We start from the raw sequence: 16,085 nt of genomic DNA on the forward strand, positions 1-16,085 counted from the left end.
TGCTGGTGCAGAAAACACTAGACTGGATTTATATGATTACCATCTGGCAGCCAAGAATGTAAGATGAATTACCATTTCTAATCCTATGAGTCATAAGAAAAGCATCCTCTTACTTAACTGTATTTTCCTGGTATCACAGAAAAGAAAATGAAGAACCTTCTTCACATATAGAAACAATGGAGTCTGTGTCTGGTTGCCCTTAGTGTGTCTGCTAATTGATAAGAAAGAAAAAGGGAGCATTCTGCACTATTTTTATAGGAAAATAATACACCTCATAGAGACCAGGCAGACCCCTTTACAGTAAATGGAGTCCTACTGGTGCCATTTGAATCCATTACGTAACAGATCTGTCCTTCACATAAATTCCATTTTCTGTTCTTAGAATGGAGGTGTGAACAAAGCCTAACTTAAAATACAAGTTTTAGCTTTATTATTTAGTTGCTTCTTTAACCCCCTCATGACCTGCCTTTCTTCCAAGAGCCAAAACTTTTTTATTTTTCCCTTCACATAGATGTATGAGGGTATGTTCTTTCAGGACAGGTTGTGCTTTTGAATGACACCATTGATTTTACTATATAGTGTTCTGGAAAGTGAGAAAAAAAATTCAAAGTGCATTGAAGTAGCAAAAAAGTGCAATTCCACAGTTGTTTTTTTTTATTATTATTATTTACCATGTTCACAATACGATAAAACTGACCTGGCAATATGATTCTCCAGGTCAGTATGATTATGCAAATACCAAACATGTATAGTTTCTTTTTTATTTATTTGGTGAAAAAAAATGTGGAAATTGTTAAAAAAAATTTTTTAGCTTTTGTCACCATTTTCTGTGACCCGAAATGTTTTAAATTTCTGGGATATGGGGCTGGGTGAGGGCTTATTTTTTGTGCTTTGAGCTGGTGTTTTTATTGATACCATTTTGGGGTAGATATGATGTTTTAATTGCTTCTTATTGCATTTTATTGCAATGTTGTGGCGACCAAAAAAACGTAATTCTGGCATTTCGATTTTTTCTCGTTACACCATTTGCCAATCAGATTAATTTATTTTATCTTTTTATAGATCAGACTTTTGTGAATGCGACATTACGAAACATGTGTTGTTTTTTTTAAATGGTTTTATTTTTAATGGGGCAAAAGGGGGGTGATTTGAACTTTTGTTTTTTAAATTTTTTTCATATTTTTAAAAACATTTTTTCTTACTTTTTACTATAATTTTTCATTTTTCAGCAGAACCCCGGCTCTCATGCAACCCATTGGCGCCCCGTGATCATGTCACGGGTGCGCTGATGGGTGTGTGGTATGACATGTCCCCTGCTGGCATGTGTTAAATGCCGCTGTCAGAGATTGACAGTGGCATTTTAAATGATAATAGCCACAGCCATCATCTGCCGGGAAAGATGCAGGCTCGGCTTGCGAGCTTGCATCAAAGGCAGGGACACGACATATGACGTAAATGTGTGTCATATATCGTGAAGGGTTTAAGGGAATATTTTCAAGTTATTAAATTGCTTTAATTAGCTAGCATGAAAATCAGCAAGTTTACAATTGACTTGCTTTTTCTATCTGCTGTCATTCCCCTGCTGCGAGAGCTTTTATCTTTCATAGTGTAAAGCTGGTTTCCGTTGAGCTTGGCAACTGCCCTGGTCCAGCTTGGAGCTTGGTGCCTGCCCAAAGCTTGGCCCAGAATATGCAGTAGTTACATTACAAGGGAGGAGATAACTTCTAACATACCAGTCAACTCCTTCCAGCCCATTGATTTCTATGCAGCAGTTTGCTGTTCACCTCCCAACTCCTCCATCTCAGCTCCTGACAACGTACTGTTATAAATCATGCTAAATCACGAGCCTGCAGCATCAGCTTCTCCCACAGCAAATCTAATTAAGGCTCTATGAGCCATATGCTTGTTCAAATGCTATTTGATATCTATGTGTAAATATAGTGATAGTGGGGTGAAATTCAGAACAAGCACTGATAGGTGACCATGTTATAGAAGAACTTGTGTTAAGCTTTAGGCTGTGTGCCCACGATGCGTTTTTTAATTGTTTTTGCAGCGGCAATTCTGCTGCAGAAATGCTTAAAAAACGCTTGGTAGAAGGCCTGCCATGTTCCATAATGATAATCCGCATGTGCTATGCACATGATGCAGAAATTTCCGCTGCGGGTTATCATTGCGGAAAAAAACGCAGAACTACCAATTATTTTTCGGAAGTGCTGCGTTTTCGCTGCCATTGACTTGCATTGGAACGCTTGGATTCCGCATCACTGCATCAGTACATGCGGAATCCATGCGTTTCAATGTGCGGATGGTACCCAGGTCTGGAGGAGAGGAGACCTGTACCATAGAACCTGTAAAAAAAAAGAATAAAATAAAAAATAAATATTATACTTACCTTCTGATGGCCCCCGGTGTCCTTGTCTCTGCTTGCCGGCAGCTCGCGGTGGACTGAAGGACCTGCGCTGACGTCATTTAGTCATGTGAAGGATCACGCGACGCTGACATCGGCAGGTCCTTCAGTGTACCGCGAGCTGCCGGCAAGCCAAGACGGATGGAATAAAGACTCCGGGGGCCATCAGAAGGTAAGTATAGATTTATTTTTTATTTTTTACCATTCTATACGGTCACACTATATAAATCCATACCGTTTGCATGGATTTATATAGAGTGACCAAGTTGTCAAGCATTTTCCAAGTGATGCTAAAATCGCTTGGAAAGCGCTTGTCAACCCACATGTGGAAATGCATGTGAAGAACGCTTCACATCCGCTTGTCCCTGGCAGGAAAAATGCATGTACAATCCGCATGCGTTTTTTCTGCCAGGGAGATGCAGAAACGCTCAGGAAAAAATCCTGAGTATTTCTGCATCGTGGGCACATAGCCTTATAGTTATACTAATACTACATCTCTGCTACTCAACTAAACTGTCACTCAGGGAGGAGAGCCATGGAAAGCTTTGCTCTGCTCAAGAGACAACTTGAGAACACTCCTTTATAGAAGACCTGTCACCAGGTCAAAAGTGGCCAGGTTTTGCTTTTAATCTCCCCTTAGTATTGTGTTTTGTTTGACTTTTTGTTTGTTTTTCTAAGCTGCCATAAAGGTTCCTGAAATGTGAGCCTTTTTGTTTAGTGCACTCAATATGCAAATTTTTATGGACTGTACCAAGGGGTCTTTGACCACAGGATTCTCAGGGGGCATTACTTTAGACTGCTCTGCATTATTATCCTGTGAGCAATGCCCCTTGGTAAAGTCCATAAAAATTAGCACTGAATAAAAAAGTCCTATGTCTCTGAGACCATGTGGCAGACCCTTTCTCAACATCTGCTATATGTATACAGCACAAGTCGGAGAGGGAGATAATGGCTGTGATACACAGCCAGGATCTGCCTGTAAGGCCAAATTCTCACAATGAGTATTTGGTGCGTTTTTGATGCCCAAGATGGAGGACATTATATCAGCAAAAGGAGACTTTATACTAGGAAGGGGACAAGAATGGAGGACATTATACTAGGAAAGGGAGACATTATATCAGGAAGGAGCCCAGTATGGAGGACATTATACCTGAAAGAGGCACAGAATGGGGGACATTACTACATGAAAGGGGCCCAGGATGGAGGTCATTATACTAGGAAAGGTAGACATTATATCAGGAAGGGGCCCAAGATGGAGAACATTATACCAGGAAAAGAAGACATTACACCAGGAAGGGGACCAAGATGGAGGACATTATACCAGGAAAAGAAGACATTACACCAGGAAGGGGACCAAGATGGAGGACATTATACCAGGAAAAGAAGACATTACACCAGGAAGGGGCCCAGGATGGAGACATTAAATCAGGATGGGGGCATTATTATTCAAAGGGGACAGGGTGGAGGACATTATTAGAGGAACAGGCCAGGATGGGGGACATTATTACAGGAACAGGCCAGGATGGGGGACATTACTATATGTAAGGGGCCCAGGATGGAATACATTATACTAGGAAAGGGAGACATTATTCCAGGAAGGGCCCAGGATGGAGGACATAAATAACCAGAAAGAGACCCAGGATGGAGGACATTATTACAGGAAGGGGCCTGGATGAGGGACATTATTAAATGAAAGGGGCACAGAATGAAGGACATTACAAGAAGGAGCCAGGATCGGTGACAATATTACAGAATGAGAGACATTGTTATATGAGCGGGCAAACACGCATGTCTTCACAGGATCTGGAATACTACAAGAGCCCATAAATCTGACGAACATGCAGGTGAGGGCCCAGGACCAAATTTTGCACTGGGGCCCATCGGACGTTACTTATGCCACTGAATTGCAGGGCTGTTGAGCATGTGCACTGGGCTCCACTCTATAACAGGGATAAAAATTCCCTATTCTGTCGCTCACTGCGGGTCCCAGCAGTGGGACTACCACGATCAATAAGTTATCACTTATCCAGTGGGCATGTGAAAACTTGTTTGCACTGAACGATCCCTTTCATCTGGGATTTCTTTTTTCCATTTATCATATTCTTTAGGCTGTTTTTATAGTATTGTTTGTTTTCAGAATAATTGTATTTCATTTATACAGTTATAGTCCCAATAAGCTGGAAGAAATGCATATATTACAAGATATTCAACATACCCCCAAAGCCAGGCCTCATAGTGAAGTCGTGGTCATCTATTCGAAGAAGCTGTTCAGACTTTGTGAGTGGTGATTTTGTTATATCCGGACTTCTTTTTATAACTGGGCTGTTTAAAAATACACAATGGGTTAACACTAATTTTATATATACTGTACATTGCATACCATTACTAAATACTGTAGAATACTGAATCATAGTATTAGACAGAAAACACTTAATTCATGTACAGTCACAATCAAAATGATTAACCCCCCGATTGCAAACTACAATTACAAATTCCTTTGATTTCTTCTTTATTGCAGCCTTTTAAAAACTTCAGTGGTCACCATACACAACTCGTTAAAATTGCATACGCATTTCAGATCAACGTCCGTAATCATTGCATACATTGTAGTGAGCCTGCAGGAAATTACACTCCTCAACATTGAAATTGCAACACCAAGAAGGAAAAGTCATGGAGCTATGGAAATTATATGATCGATAGACTTTTTAATGATGTACAAATGATGAAAAACTGGAAATAGCATTTTCAAACATCTCAGTATATGAGCTGCACACAGAATCCCAGAATATATGTAATATTTGATACAGGCCAGCATTTATGATGCCAACGCCACCTCCTTTTTCCTATGGTCTCACTTAGAAACTATTATTCCCTAATGGCAAGCTGGATGGCAAGCTGGATGGCAACGTTCTGCTGCGGTCCAGCCTGTCATGTGAATGTAGCAGAGCTGAAGCTGTCCTGGGAACCATGGAAAGGTAAGGATGATGTTGCTTTATTATTTTACTTTTATTGCAGGAGATCGTTGGCTTCAGCTGGAATGGGCGTGATGGTAAGTATGGTTTAATTTAGAACAATAAAGAATTGTGTCTTTATTTCAATTAAAGGACTTTATTCTGGGAGTTTGTGTTTTTTTGTAACTTTGACTATGGGGTTAGTAATGGGGGTGTCTTATAGACGCCTCTCCATTACTAACCTGGGCTTGATGTCAGCTGGCATTATAAGCTGACATCAACCCCAACCCTATTACCCCACTGCCACCGCTACAGGGCAGTGGGAAGAGTGAGGCTAAGTGCCAGAATTGGCGCATCCTATGGATGCGCCATTTCAGGGGTGGCTGACGGCTGGTGTTTCTAGCCTGGGAGGGGGCCAATATTCATGGCACCCTTCCTGGGCTATTAATATCAGCCCCCAGCTGTCTGCCTAGCCTTTGCTAGCTATTAAAATAGGGGGGACCGCACGTTATTTTTTTTGGGGTCCCCCATTTTAATAGCTAGTAAAGGCTAGGTATTCAGCTGGGGGCTGATATTAGTAGCCTGGGAAGCTCCGTGGGTATTACCCCCTTCCCAGGCTTCAAACATCTGCCCCAGCCGTCTGCTTAACCTCCGCTAGAGACTAAAATTACGGGGAACCCCACACCAATTTTTTTTTTAATAAATCCTTTATTTTAACACTAAATGACAAGTACAGTAATCAACACTATCACTGTACTTCTTATATATGTGACTGACATGTTTCTATCTATCTAATCTATGTGTGATGCTCTATTCTTTCTGTTAGAAATTGTCGGGTACCGATGCTGAATTGCCGGCCGGCTTTTTTAAAGAGACGGTGCATGAAAACACTAATATTTTTTTTAATAAATCCTTTACACTAAATGATATGTACAGTAACCAACACTGTCACTGTACTTCTTACATATGTGACTGACATGTTTTTATCTATCTAATCTATGTGTGAAGCTCTATTCTTTCGGTTCTAAATTGTCGGGTACCGGTGTATGCCGCTGCTGAATTGCCGGCTTTTCATGTTTCATTGTGAGCACTGTTCCCATCGATTTGGTCAATGAATGTAATGCCACAACCACCATGGCTGTGGCACTACAGTGAGTGGCAGACAATCCCTGCATGATTGGTGCTCTAAATAGCGCCAGACATGCAGGACACGCTTTTGGTGCACGAACAGTTATCGAACATAACCTCGAACAGCCGAATTTTTTGAAAATCGTTCGGGTTCGTCGAACGACTCGAACACCGCCCAAAACAGCTCGAATTTGAGATTGGGGAACAGTTCTAGTCGAACACCGCTCATCTCTATTCATGTGTTCTTCATGGATAGAACACGTACCCATTATAATCTACTAGCGATTGAACCCGTTCTACGCCCGGGTGATAAGCATTTTTATTGGTATATTTTTAATTTTATTAATGTCGCCAGAGTCAGCATGTGTGCATACTGCGCTATCCCGCGCCATTTTTTTAAGACATTGTCTGCGAATTTGCATATACAGTGTCTTCAATAAAAAGGCACCGTGTGGTGGTATGCACACGTGCTGACTCCGGCCCCTCACTGCGCAGGCGCCACCCATCCCGGCGTCGGACAGAAGGACGCGTCCAGCATATATAAGATGTACTGAGAATACAGGGGGTGTACTCACGCTGAGCGCTGTATGTATAACGTACTGAGAATACAGGGGAGTGTACTCACTTATTCTGAGCGCCATGTATATAACGTACTGAGAATACAGGGGGTGTACTCACTTACGCTGAGCACTGTATGTATAACGTACTGATAATACAGGGGTGTACTCACTGTAAAGATCTGAGGTTGTGGGTTGTAAGTAATCACCTAGGCAGGTTAACGATGCAACAATATTTTATTGATCACAGCCATGGTAATAAAGCAATTCCAGGTAAATGGCCAAAATACAGTTCTCTCAGTCCTCAAGTTCCCAATCTGGGTTCAGTTGTTCCAGTGGCTTTGTATCAGGCCATACTCACTGTCTCCCAACTTTGGTTGGCCCACAGATTTTGTATCTCCAGCCAGTATAGTCTGTAGCCACAGTCCATGATCCTCTAGACGGCAGATAAAACGATGAAAGCACAGGTATCCAGTAGCAGCAGTCCTTTTAAGAAAGTTTAAATCCAAACTACATAATCCATAATGGTAACATGTTCATCCACCCTTCCAAGTCCACGGTCTCCATCCTCTTCCTTCAATCCTTCCACACAACTCTGACTAAAACATGTCTATCCTTTCTTTCGCTGGGATCAGTCCCCTCCCAGGTCAGAAGTGATCACCCTTAAGCATTTACTGTTAGCTAAAAACAAAGAATATTCTAGAAGCCTTCATCTGAGACTGCATGTAAGACCCTCTGTGGTGACGCCTCCACTGTGTCTACAATCTACACACATAATGAGATTATTGGCTGTTGGAACAATGGTTCGATACTCCTGAGATACAGATATCCTGAGATACAGATTAGTGGAATGCTGGACATTTTACAAGTGAATCTAGTGTACATACTGACAAGTTAGCAGAACTATATAAAACATAACAAGTAAATCACTAATAAAACACAATAATATTGACAAAAATGGTAGTCCGTTGCTGGAAAAGTATCATAGTCTTTAGTAAGTGGGCGGCTCCTCACATACCTCCCTCACTTTTTCAGCACGGACACGAATGTAAGAAGTCTCGCCTTTATGTGAACGAAACTTTGTATCATCCAGTTTCCTCAAAGCATATTCCATGTCGTCCTTGCGAATATACTCCATAGTCCCCATTCCACCCTGGTATACTGTACATCAGTGTAATAGACATCTCCAGCTTCTCTCATATGGTCTTTCAGATCCTGCCAACTTCCCAATGGGGGAAGCCCTGAGACAAGGACTCTGTATTTACAGTACAGACCAAAAGTTTGGACACACCTTCTCATTTAAAGATTTTTCTGTATTTTCATGACTATGAAAATTGTACATTCACACTGAAGGCATCAAAACTATCAATTAACACAAGTGGAATTATATACTTAACTAAAAAGTGTGAAACAACTGAAAAGATGTCTTATATTCTAGGCTCTTCAAAGTAGCCACCTTTTGCTTTGATGAATGCTTTGCACACTTTTGGCATTCTCTTGATGAGCTTCAAGAGGTAGTCACCAGAAATGGTTTTCACTTCACAGGTGTGCCCTGTCAGGTTTAATAAGTGGGATTTCATGCCTTATAAATGGGGTTGGGACCATCAGTTGTGTTGTGCAGAAGTCAGGTGAATACACAGCTGATAGTCCTACTGAATAGACTGTTAGAATTTGTATTATGGCAAGGAAAAAGCAGCTAAGTAAAGAAAAACGAGTGGCCATCATCACTGTAAGAAATGAAGATCAGTCAGTCCGAAAAATTGGGCAAACTTTAAAAGTGTCCCCAAGTGCAGTTGCAAAAACCATCAAGCGTTACAAAGAAACTGGCTCACATGAGGACCGCCCCAGGAAAGGAAGACCAAGAGTCACCTCTGCTTCTGAGGATAAGTTTATCCGAGTCACCAGCCTCAGAAATCGCAGGTTAACAGCAGCTCATATTAGAGACTAGGTCAATGCCACACAGAGCTCTAGCAGCAGACACATCTCTTCAACAACTGTTAAGAGGAGACTTTGTGCAGCAGGCCTTCATGGAAAAATAGCTGCTAGGAAACCACTGCTAAGGACAGGCAACAAGCAGAAGAGACTTGTTTGGGCTAAAGAACACAAGGAATGGACATTAGACCAGTGGAAATCTGTGCTTTGGTCTGATGAGTCCAAATTTGAGATCTTTGGTTCGAACCATCGTGTCTTTGTACAACGCAGAAAAGGTGAACGGATGGACTCTACATGCCTAGTTCCCACCGTGAAGCATGGAGGAGGAGGTGTGATGGTGTGGGGGTGCTTTGCTGGTGACACTGTTGGGGATTTATTCAAAATTGAAGGCATACTGAACCAGCATGGCTACCACAGCATCTTGCAGCGGCATGCTATTCCATCCGGTTTGTGTTTAGTTGGATCATCATTTATTTTTCAACAGGACAATGACCCCAAACACACCTCCAGGCTGTATAAGGGCTATTTGACCAAGAAGGAGAGTGATGGGGTGCTACGCCAGATGACCTGGCCTCCACAGTCACCAGATCTGAACCCAATCGAGATGGTTTGGGGTAATCTGGACCGCAGAGTGAAGGCAAAAGGGCCAACAAGTGCTAAGCATCTCTGGGAACTCCTTCAAGATTGTTGGAAGACCATTTCCGGTGACTACCTCTTGAAGCTCATCAAGAGAATGCCAAGAGTGTGCAAAGCAGTCATCAAAGCAAAAGGTGGCTACTTTGAAGAACCTAGAATATAAGACATATTTTCAGCTGTTTCACACTTTTTTGTTAACTATATAATTCCACATGTGTTAATTCATAGTTTTGATCCCTTCAGTGTGAATGTACAATTTTGAAAGTCATGAAAATACTGAAAAATGTTTAAATGAGAAGGTGTGTCCAAACTTTTGGTCTGTACTCTAGTTCGCTGGATCAGGGGTCTGTCCTTTCCGCGGGGTCCTCCATATCCCCCCCCCTGATCCCCGGTTTGTCCTGGGAAACTTCCCACGTGCCCAATTAGAACCAAACTTGTATCCATTATGACCAACCCCAGAGTGCTGACACCCAGTTAGGGGGATGGTCACTTGACAGCCTGGTAAAGGGAGCTCTGGGGGGACAGTATCTGGGCTGACCAGGGTGATGGTAGATCCAGTGTCTCAAAGTCCCTGGGCCTCCTCCCTGATGTAATTTACCTCCCCAAGATTACATTCCTACAGTGTGACAGTCATTGCATTTTGTGTATCACTCACCGCTGACATGTTGATATTGCTCCTTTTTACAAGTGAATCTAGTGCACATACTGACTAGAGATGAGCGTTGTTCTACTCGAACTGTTCGCCAATCTCAAATTCGAGCTGTTTTGGGCGGTGTTCGAGCCGGTCGGCGAACACAAACAATTTGAGAAAAATTCGGCTGTTCGAGGTTATGTTTGATAACTGTCGGGCACCAAAATCATAACTGGATTTTTTCTCAGTAATGATGAAAATTAATGTTAATACGCAGTTTGAGTGTACAACGGGGCGGGGGGAGGGGCAGGGGATGGATCTCTGCAGGAACAATGAAGATCTCCATTTTTTTTTCTCTTTCCCGCATTTGCAGTGGGGAGGTGCAATCTGTCAGCCTATCAGCAGCGCACACACGGAGCGAAGTGCTTTTTTTCACACAAGCAAGGGCATGTGTGATTGGCAGTGTATGTCACATGTCCTTGCCCTATAAGACCAAGCCATTTTCCCCGTCGCCACCATTTTCTCACTGCTGCAGCTGCGTGTTAGACGGCACCGCTGTTGCTGTGTGCGCTATACCTTGTTAATTTCAAGCCAATTTTCGCACAAATATACAGATAGCTTGGGAGTAGGGAATAGTTGTGATTGCAGTCCTTTTAAGGACTAGGTTACAGCATTTCCTACGACTTTTATCAGGCAGGTCTGTGCTCTTAAATAGATAGATTGTGGGAGTAAAGACTAATTGTAATTGGAGTCCTTTTCAGGACTAGGTTACATCAGTTCCTATCAGTTTTTGCCAGGCAGGTCTGTGCCAGTGCTGTGCAAGTTTTTTTCACAGCATTTGGCTGAATCTAGCAAAGCTAATCCTTTTTGGCCTATTGCAGAGTGTGTTAGTCAGTGGAGTAGCCTATCTGTGTTGCAAGATATACCACCTGTGTATAGAATACCAATTTTTTTACTGCACCTAGTGAAGTAAAATCTTTTGGGCATAGCATCATTCTATTAGTCCATCTATACTGACCTCCATCAGGTTGCAAACTGAATATAATTTTTTTCTGCATCTAGCTCTGAAAAAATATTTGGGCTTCTAGCGGTGTGTGGGACTTGGTCTATTAGTCCATCTATACTGACCTCCATCAGGTTGCAAATTAAAAATAATTTTTTTCTGCATCTAGCTCTGAAAAAATATTTGGGCTTCTAGCAGTGTGTGGGACTTGGTCTATTAGTCCATCTATACTGACCTCCATCAGGTTGCAAATTAAAAATAATTTTTTTCTTCATTTATCTCTGAAAAAATAATTGGGCTTCTAGCAGCGTGTGGGACTTGGTCTATTAGTCCATCTATACTGACCTCCATCAGGTTGCAAATTAAAAATAATTTTTTTCTGCATCTAGCTCTGAAAAAATATTTGGGCTTCTAGCAGTGTGTGGGACTTGGTCTATTAGTCCATCTATACTGACCTCCATCAGGTTGCAAATTAAAAATAATTTTTTTCTGCATCTAGCTCTGAAAAAATATTTGGGCTTCTAGCAGTGTGTGGGACTTGGTCTATTAGTCCATCTATACTGACCTCCATCAGGTTGCAAATTGAATAAAAAAATTTTCTGCATCTAGCTCTGAAAAAATATTTGGGCTTCTAGCGGTGTGTGGGACTTGGTCTATTAGTCCATCTATACTGACCTCCATCAGGTTGCAAATTAAAAATAATTTTTTTCTGCATCTAGCTCTGAAAAAATATTTGGGCTTCTAGCAGTGTGTGGGACTTGGTCTATTAGTCCATCTATACTGACCTCCATCAGGTTGCAAATTAAAAATAATTTTTTTCTTCATTTAGCTCTGAAAAAATATTTGGGCTTCTAGCAGTGTGTGGGACTTGTTCTATTAGTCCTTCTATACTGACGTCCAGCAGGTTGCAAATTGAATATAATTTTTTTCTGCATCTAGCTCTGAAAAAATATTTGGGCTTCTAGCGGTGTGTGGGACTTGGTCTATTAGTCCATCTATACTGACCTCCATCAGGTTGCAAATTAAAAATAATTTTTTTCTGCATCTAGCTCTGAAAAAATATTTGGGCTTCTAGCAGTGTGTGGGACTTGGTCTATTAGTCCATCTATACTGACCTCCATCAGGTTGCAAATTAAAAATAATTTTTTTCTGCATCTAGCTCTGAAAAAATATTTGGGCTTCTAGCAGTGTGTGGGACTTGGTCTATTAGTCCATCTATACTGACCTCCATCAGGTTGCAAATTAAAAATAATTTTTTTCTGCATCTAGCTCTGAAAAAATATTTGGGCTTCTAGCAGTGTGTGGGACTTGGTCTATTAGTCCATCTATACTGACCTCCATCAGGTTGCAAATTAAAAATAATTTTTTTCTGCATCTAGCTCTGAAAAAATATTTGGGCTTCTAGCAGTGTGTGGGACTTGGTCTATTAGTCCATCTATACTGACCTCCATCAGGTTGCAAATTGAATAAAAAAATTTTCTGCATCTAGCTCTGAAAAAATATTTGGGCTTCTAGCGGTGTGTGGGACTTGGTCTATTAGTCCATCTATACTGACCTCCATCAGGTTGCAAATTAAAAATAATTTTTTTCTGCATCTAGCTCTGAAAAAATATTTGGGCTTCTAGCAGTGTGTGGGACTTGGTCTATTAGTCCATCTATACTGACCTCCATCAGGTTGCAAATTAAAAATAATTTTTTTCTTCATTTAGCTCTGAAAAAATATTTGGGCTTCTAGCAGTGTGTGGGACTTGTTCTATTAGTCCTTCTATACTGACGTCCAGCAGGTTGCAAATTGAATATAATTTTTTTCTGCATCTAGCTCTGAAAAAATATTTGGGCTTCTAGCGGTGTGTGGGACTTGGTCTATTAGTCCATCTATACTGACCTCCATCAGGTTGCAAATTAAAAATAATTTTTTTCTGCATCTAGCTCTGAAAAAATATTTGGGCTTCTAGCAGTGTGTGGGACTTGGTCTATTAGTCCATCTATACTGACCTCCATCAGGTTGCAAATTAAAAATAATTTTTTTCTGCATCTAGCTCTGAAAAAATATTTGGGCTTCTAGCAGTGTGTGGGACTTGGTCTATTAGTCCATCTATACTGACCTCCATCAGGTTGCAAATTAAAAATAATTTTTTTCTGCATCTAGCTCTGAAAAAATATTTGGGCTTCTAGCAGTGTGTGGGACTTGGTCTATTAGTCCATCTATACTGACCTCCATCAGGTTGCAAATTGAATAAAAAAATTTTCTTCTTCATTTAGCTCTGAAAAAATATTTGGGCTTCTAGCAGTGTGTGGGACTTGTTCTATTAGTCCTTCTATACTGACGTCCAGCAGGTTGCAAATTGAATATAATTTTTTTCTGCATCTAGCTCTGAAAAAATATTTGGGCTTCTAGCGGTGTGTGGGACTTGGTCTATTAGTCCATCTATACTGACCTCCATCAGGTTGCAAATTAAAAATAATTTTTTTCTGCATCTAGCTCTGAAAAAATATTTGGGCTTCTAGCAGTGTGTGGGACTTGGTCTATTAGTCCATCTATACTGACCTCCATCAGGTTGCAAATTAAAAATAATTTTTTTCTGCATCTAGCTCTGAAAAAATATTTGGGCTTCTAGCAGTGTGTGGGACTTGGTCTATTAGTCCATCTATACTGACCTCCATCAGGTTGCAAATTGAATAAAAAAATTTTCTGCATCTAGCTCTGAAAAAATATTTGGGCTTCTAGCGGTGTGTGGGACTTGGTCTATTAGTCCATCTATACTGACCTCCATCAGGTTGCAAATTAAAAATAATTTTTTTCTGCATCTAACCCAGCCAATAGTTTTGGCCTAATACCACAGTTTGGCCACTCAGCTCTGCTCGGTTACCATCCATTGTTTTTTTGTGCAAACAACTCCAGAGTTGTGAATTAGTTAACCACCAAAATGAGTGGAAAAAGGCCTGCTGCTGGTGGAAAGGGGAATAGGCGTGTTGGGAAGGGGAAAAAAGGTTGTGTCCGTGGGGTAGGTGCAGAAGAAAGACCATCTTCCAGCCAAACTAAAATGTCTACTTCTTTTAGCGGACAATGTGATAAGATCCCTTTCTTACGGCCACGCCAATCGCTACAAATTCCAGATGAGGCACAAAAACAGCAGGTGCTTCAACGGATATCAAGTGCTCCTTTAAGTGGGCTCTCCTCCACATCAACTTCAACATCACAAATACTCCAGTCCTCAAAGGTGTCACCCAAATCGCACTTGCTTCCTCACAGCTCCCAAATCTCCAGCTGCCCGTCTGAGTATGAGGTAGAACAGATGGTTGAGTCTGCAGAGCTGTTTACTCATACTATAGCCTGGGAATCAGAGGTCGACTCCAGCGCTTCTGTGAATCCAGACGAGGAAATGATCTGCACTGATGCCCAGAATCTTTATGAGTCGGATCCAGGACCAGACGCAGAAGGTTCTGACCATAATGTAGACCCTCATTCCCAAACTGTAACTCCTGTTGGTGGAGACAATGAGGAAGACGATGATAAGACTCAAATACCTGATTGGAGCGACAACTTTAGTTTTTTGTCAGGGCAGGAACAGGTTGGCTCTGAGGACGACGGGTGTGATAACGCACAGGGTGATGATGATGAGGTCGGAGATCCCACTTACTGTCAACCCACAGTCAGCCAAGAGATGAGGTCAGCAGAGGAGGTGGAGGAAGATGCTAGTGACGACGAGGTCAGGTTGCGCCTTCCTGGACAGAGACGTAGTACTGGAAGCACGTCAACAACTGCATCCTCAAACACAACTCTGCCTCTCACCACAAGTCGTGGTGGCTCTTCAGGTCGCATGGGTGCTAAGCCTTGCATAGCCTGGGCATTTTTTCAGATCGATAAAGATGACCCAACTCGTGTTATCTGTAACATTTGTCAGCAAAAGCTAAGTAGAGGCCAAAAAATACATAGTTTGAGTACTTCATGCATGAACCGGCACATGGACATGAAGCATAAGTTGCAGTGGGAAGCTCAGTGTGCTACAATGCGGTCTAGCCGGCCGGGCCAACCACCGTCTGCCATATCTTGTGCATCCGCGGGCTCTTCATCCTCTGTGACTGGGGGGACAGCAGTCACACCTGTTTTGGGGCGCAGACCTGCCACCTCTTTACCCGCAACAGCCAGCGTGATTGGCAGGTCATCATTTTCTTTGGAGGTGGTAACACCAGCTGGTCTTGAGCGCTGTCCGACATCGATAGCACCACCTTTGGATCAAGGCAACCTAACATGTCCGCCTGCATCTTCCTCACAGACCGGCAGTTTGCCGGGGACACCCTTATCAACCCCGTCTAAGCACAATAGCCAGCCCTCGGTCCCTCAGATGTGGACAAGTAAAAGACCATTTCCTCCTAGCCATGAGAAAGCTAAGAGGTTGAATTTCACCATCTGCAAGCTCTTGGCTACAGAAATGCTGCCTTTCCGCCTGGTGGACACAGAGGATTTTCGAGACCTTATGTCCGTCGCAGTGCCCCAGTACCAGATGCCCAGTCGGCACTACTTCTCAAAGAAAGGTGTGCCTGCGCTCCACCAGCATGTCGCACACAACATCACCGCTTCTTTGAGAAACTCTGTGTGTGACAGGGTGCATTTCACCACAGACACTTGGACGAGTAGGCATGGACAGGGGCGTTACATGTCGCTGACTGGGCACTGGGTAACTATGGTGACAGCAGGACAAGGGGCTGCTGTCCAAGTCTTGCCGTCCCCACGAGTTGTGCGTCAATCCTCTTTATGTCATTTTTCCTCCACTGCTTCTGCCTCCTCAACCTCCTCTCGGTCTTCCACCTGCACCCAAAGCCTGTCTGGTCATGCCAC

General features: G+C 42.3%; 1 protein-coding gene across 1 annotated transcript in view; it reads right to left on the bottom strand.

Moving 5' to 3' along the window:
* GABRR1 (gamma-aminobutyric acid type A receptor subunit rho1) overlaps positions 1–16,085 on the bottom strand; it is a 287,943-nt gene that overhangs the window by 67,882 nt on the left and 203,976 nt on the right. The window contains exon 3 of the mRNA XM_073673166.1: positions 4,623–4,729. Within this exon, the coding sequence (XP_073529267.1) occupies positions 4,623–4,729 (107 nt within the window). The remainder of the gene's footprint in view (positions 1–4,622; positions 4,730–16,085) is intronic.

Source organism: Phyllobates terribilis, unplaced genomic scaffold (assembly GCF_046119375.1).
Source record: "Phyllobates terribilis strain yellow unplaced genomic scaffold, ASM4611937v1 Scaffold_3__8_contigs__length_932513732, whole genome shotgun sequence".
Taxonomy (NCBI): domain Eukaryota; kingdom Metazoa; phylum Chordata; class Amphibia; order Anura; family Dendrobatidae; genus Phyllobates; species Phyllobates terribilis.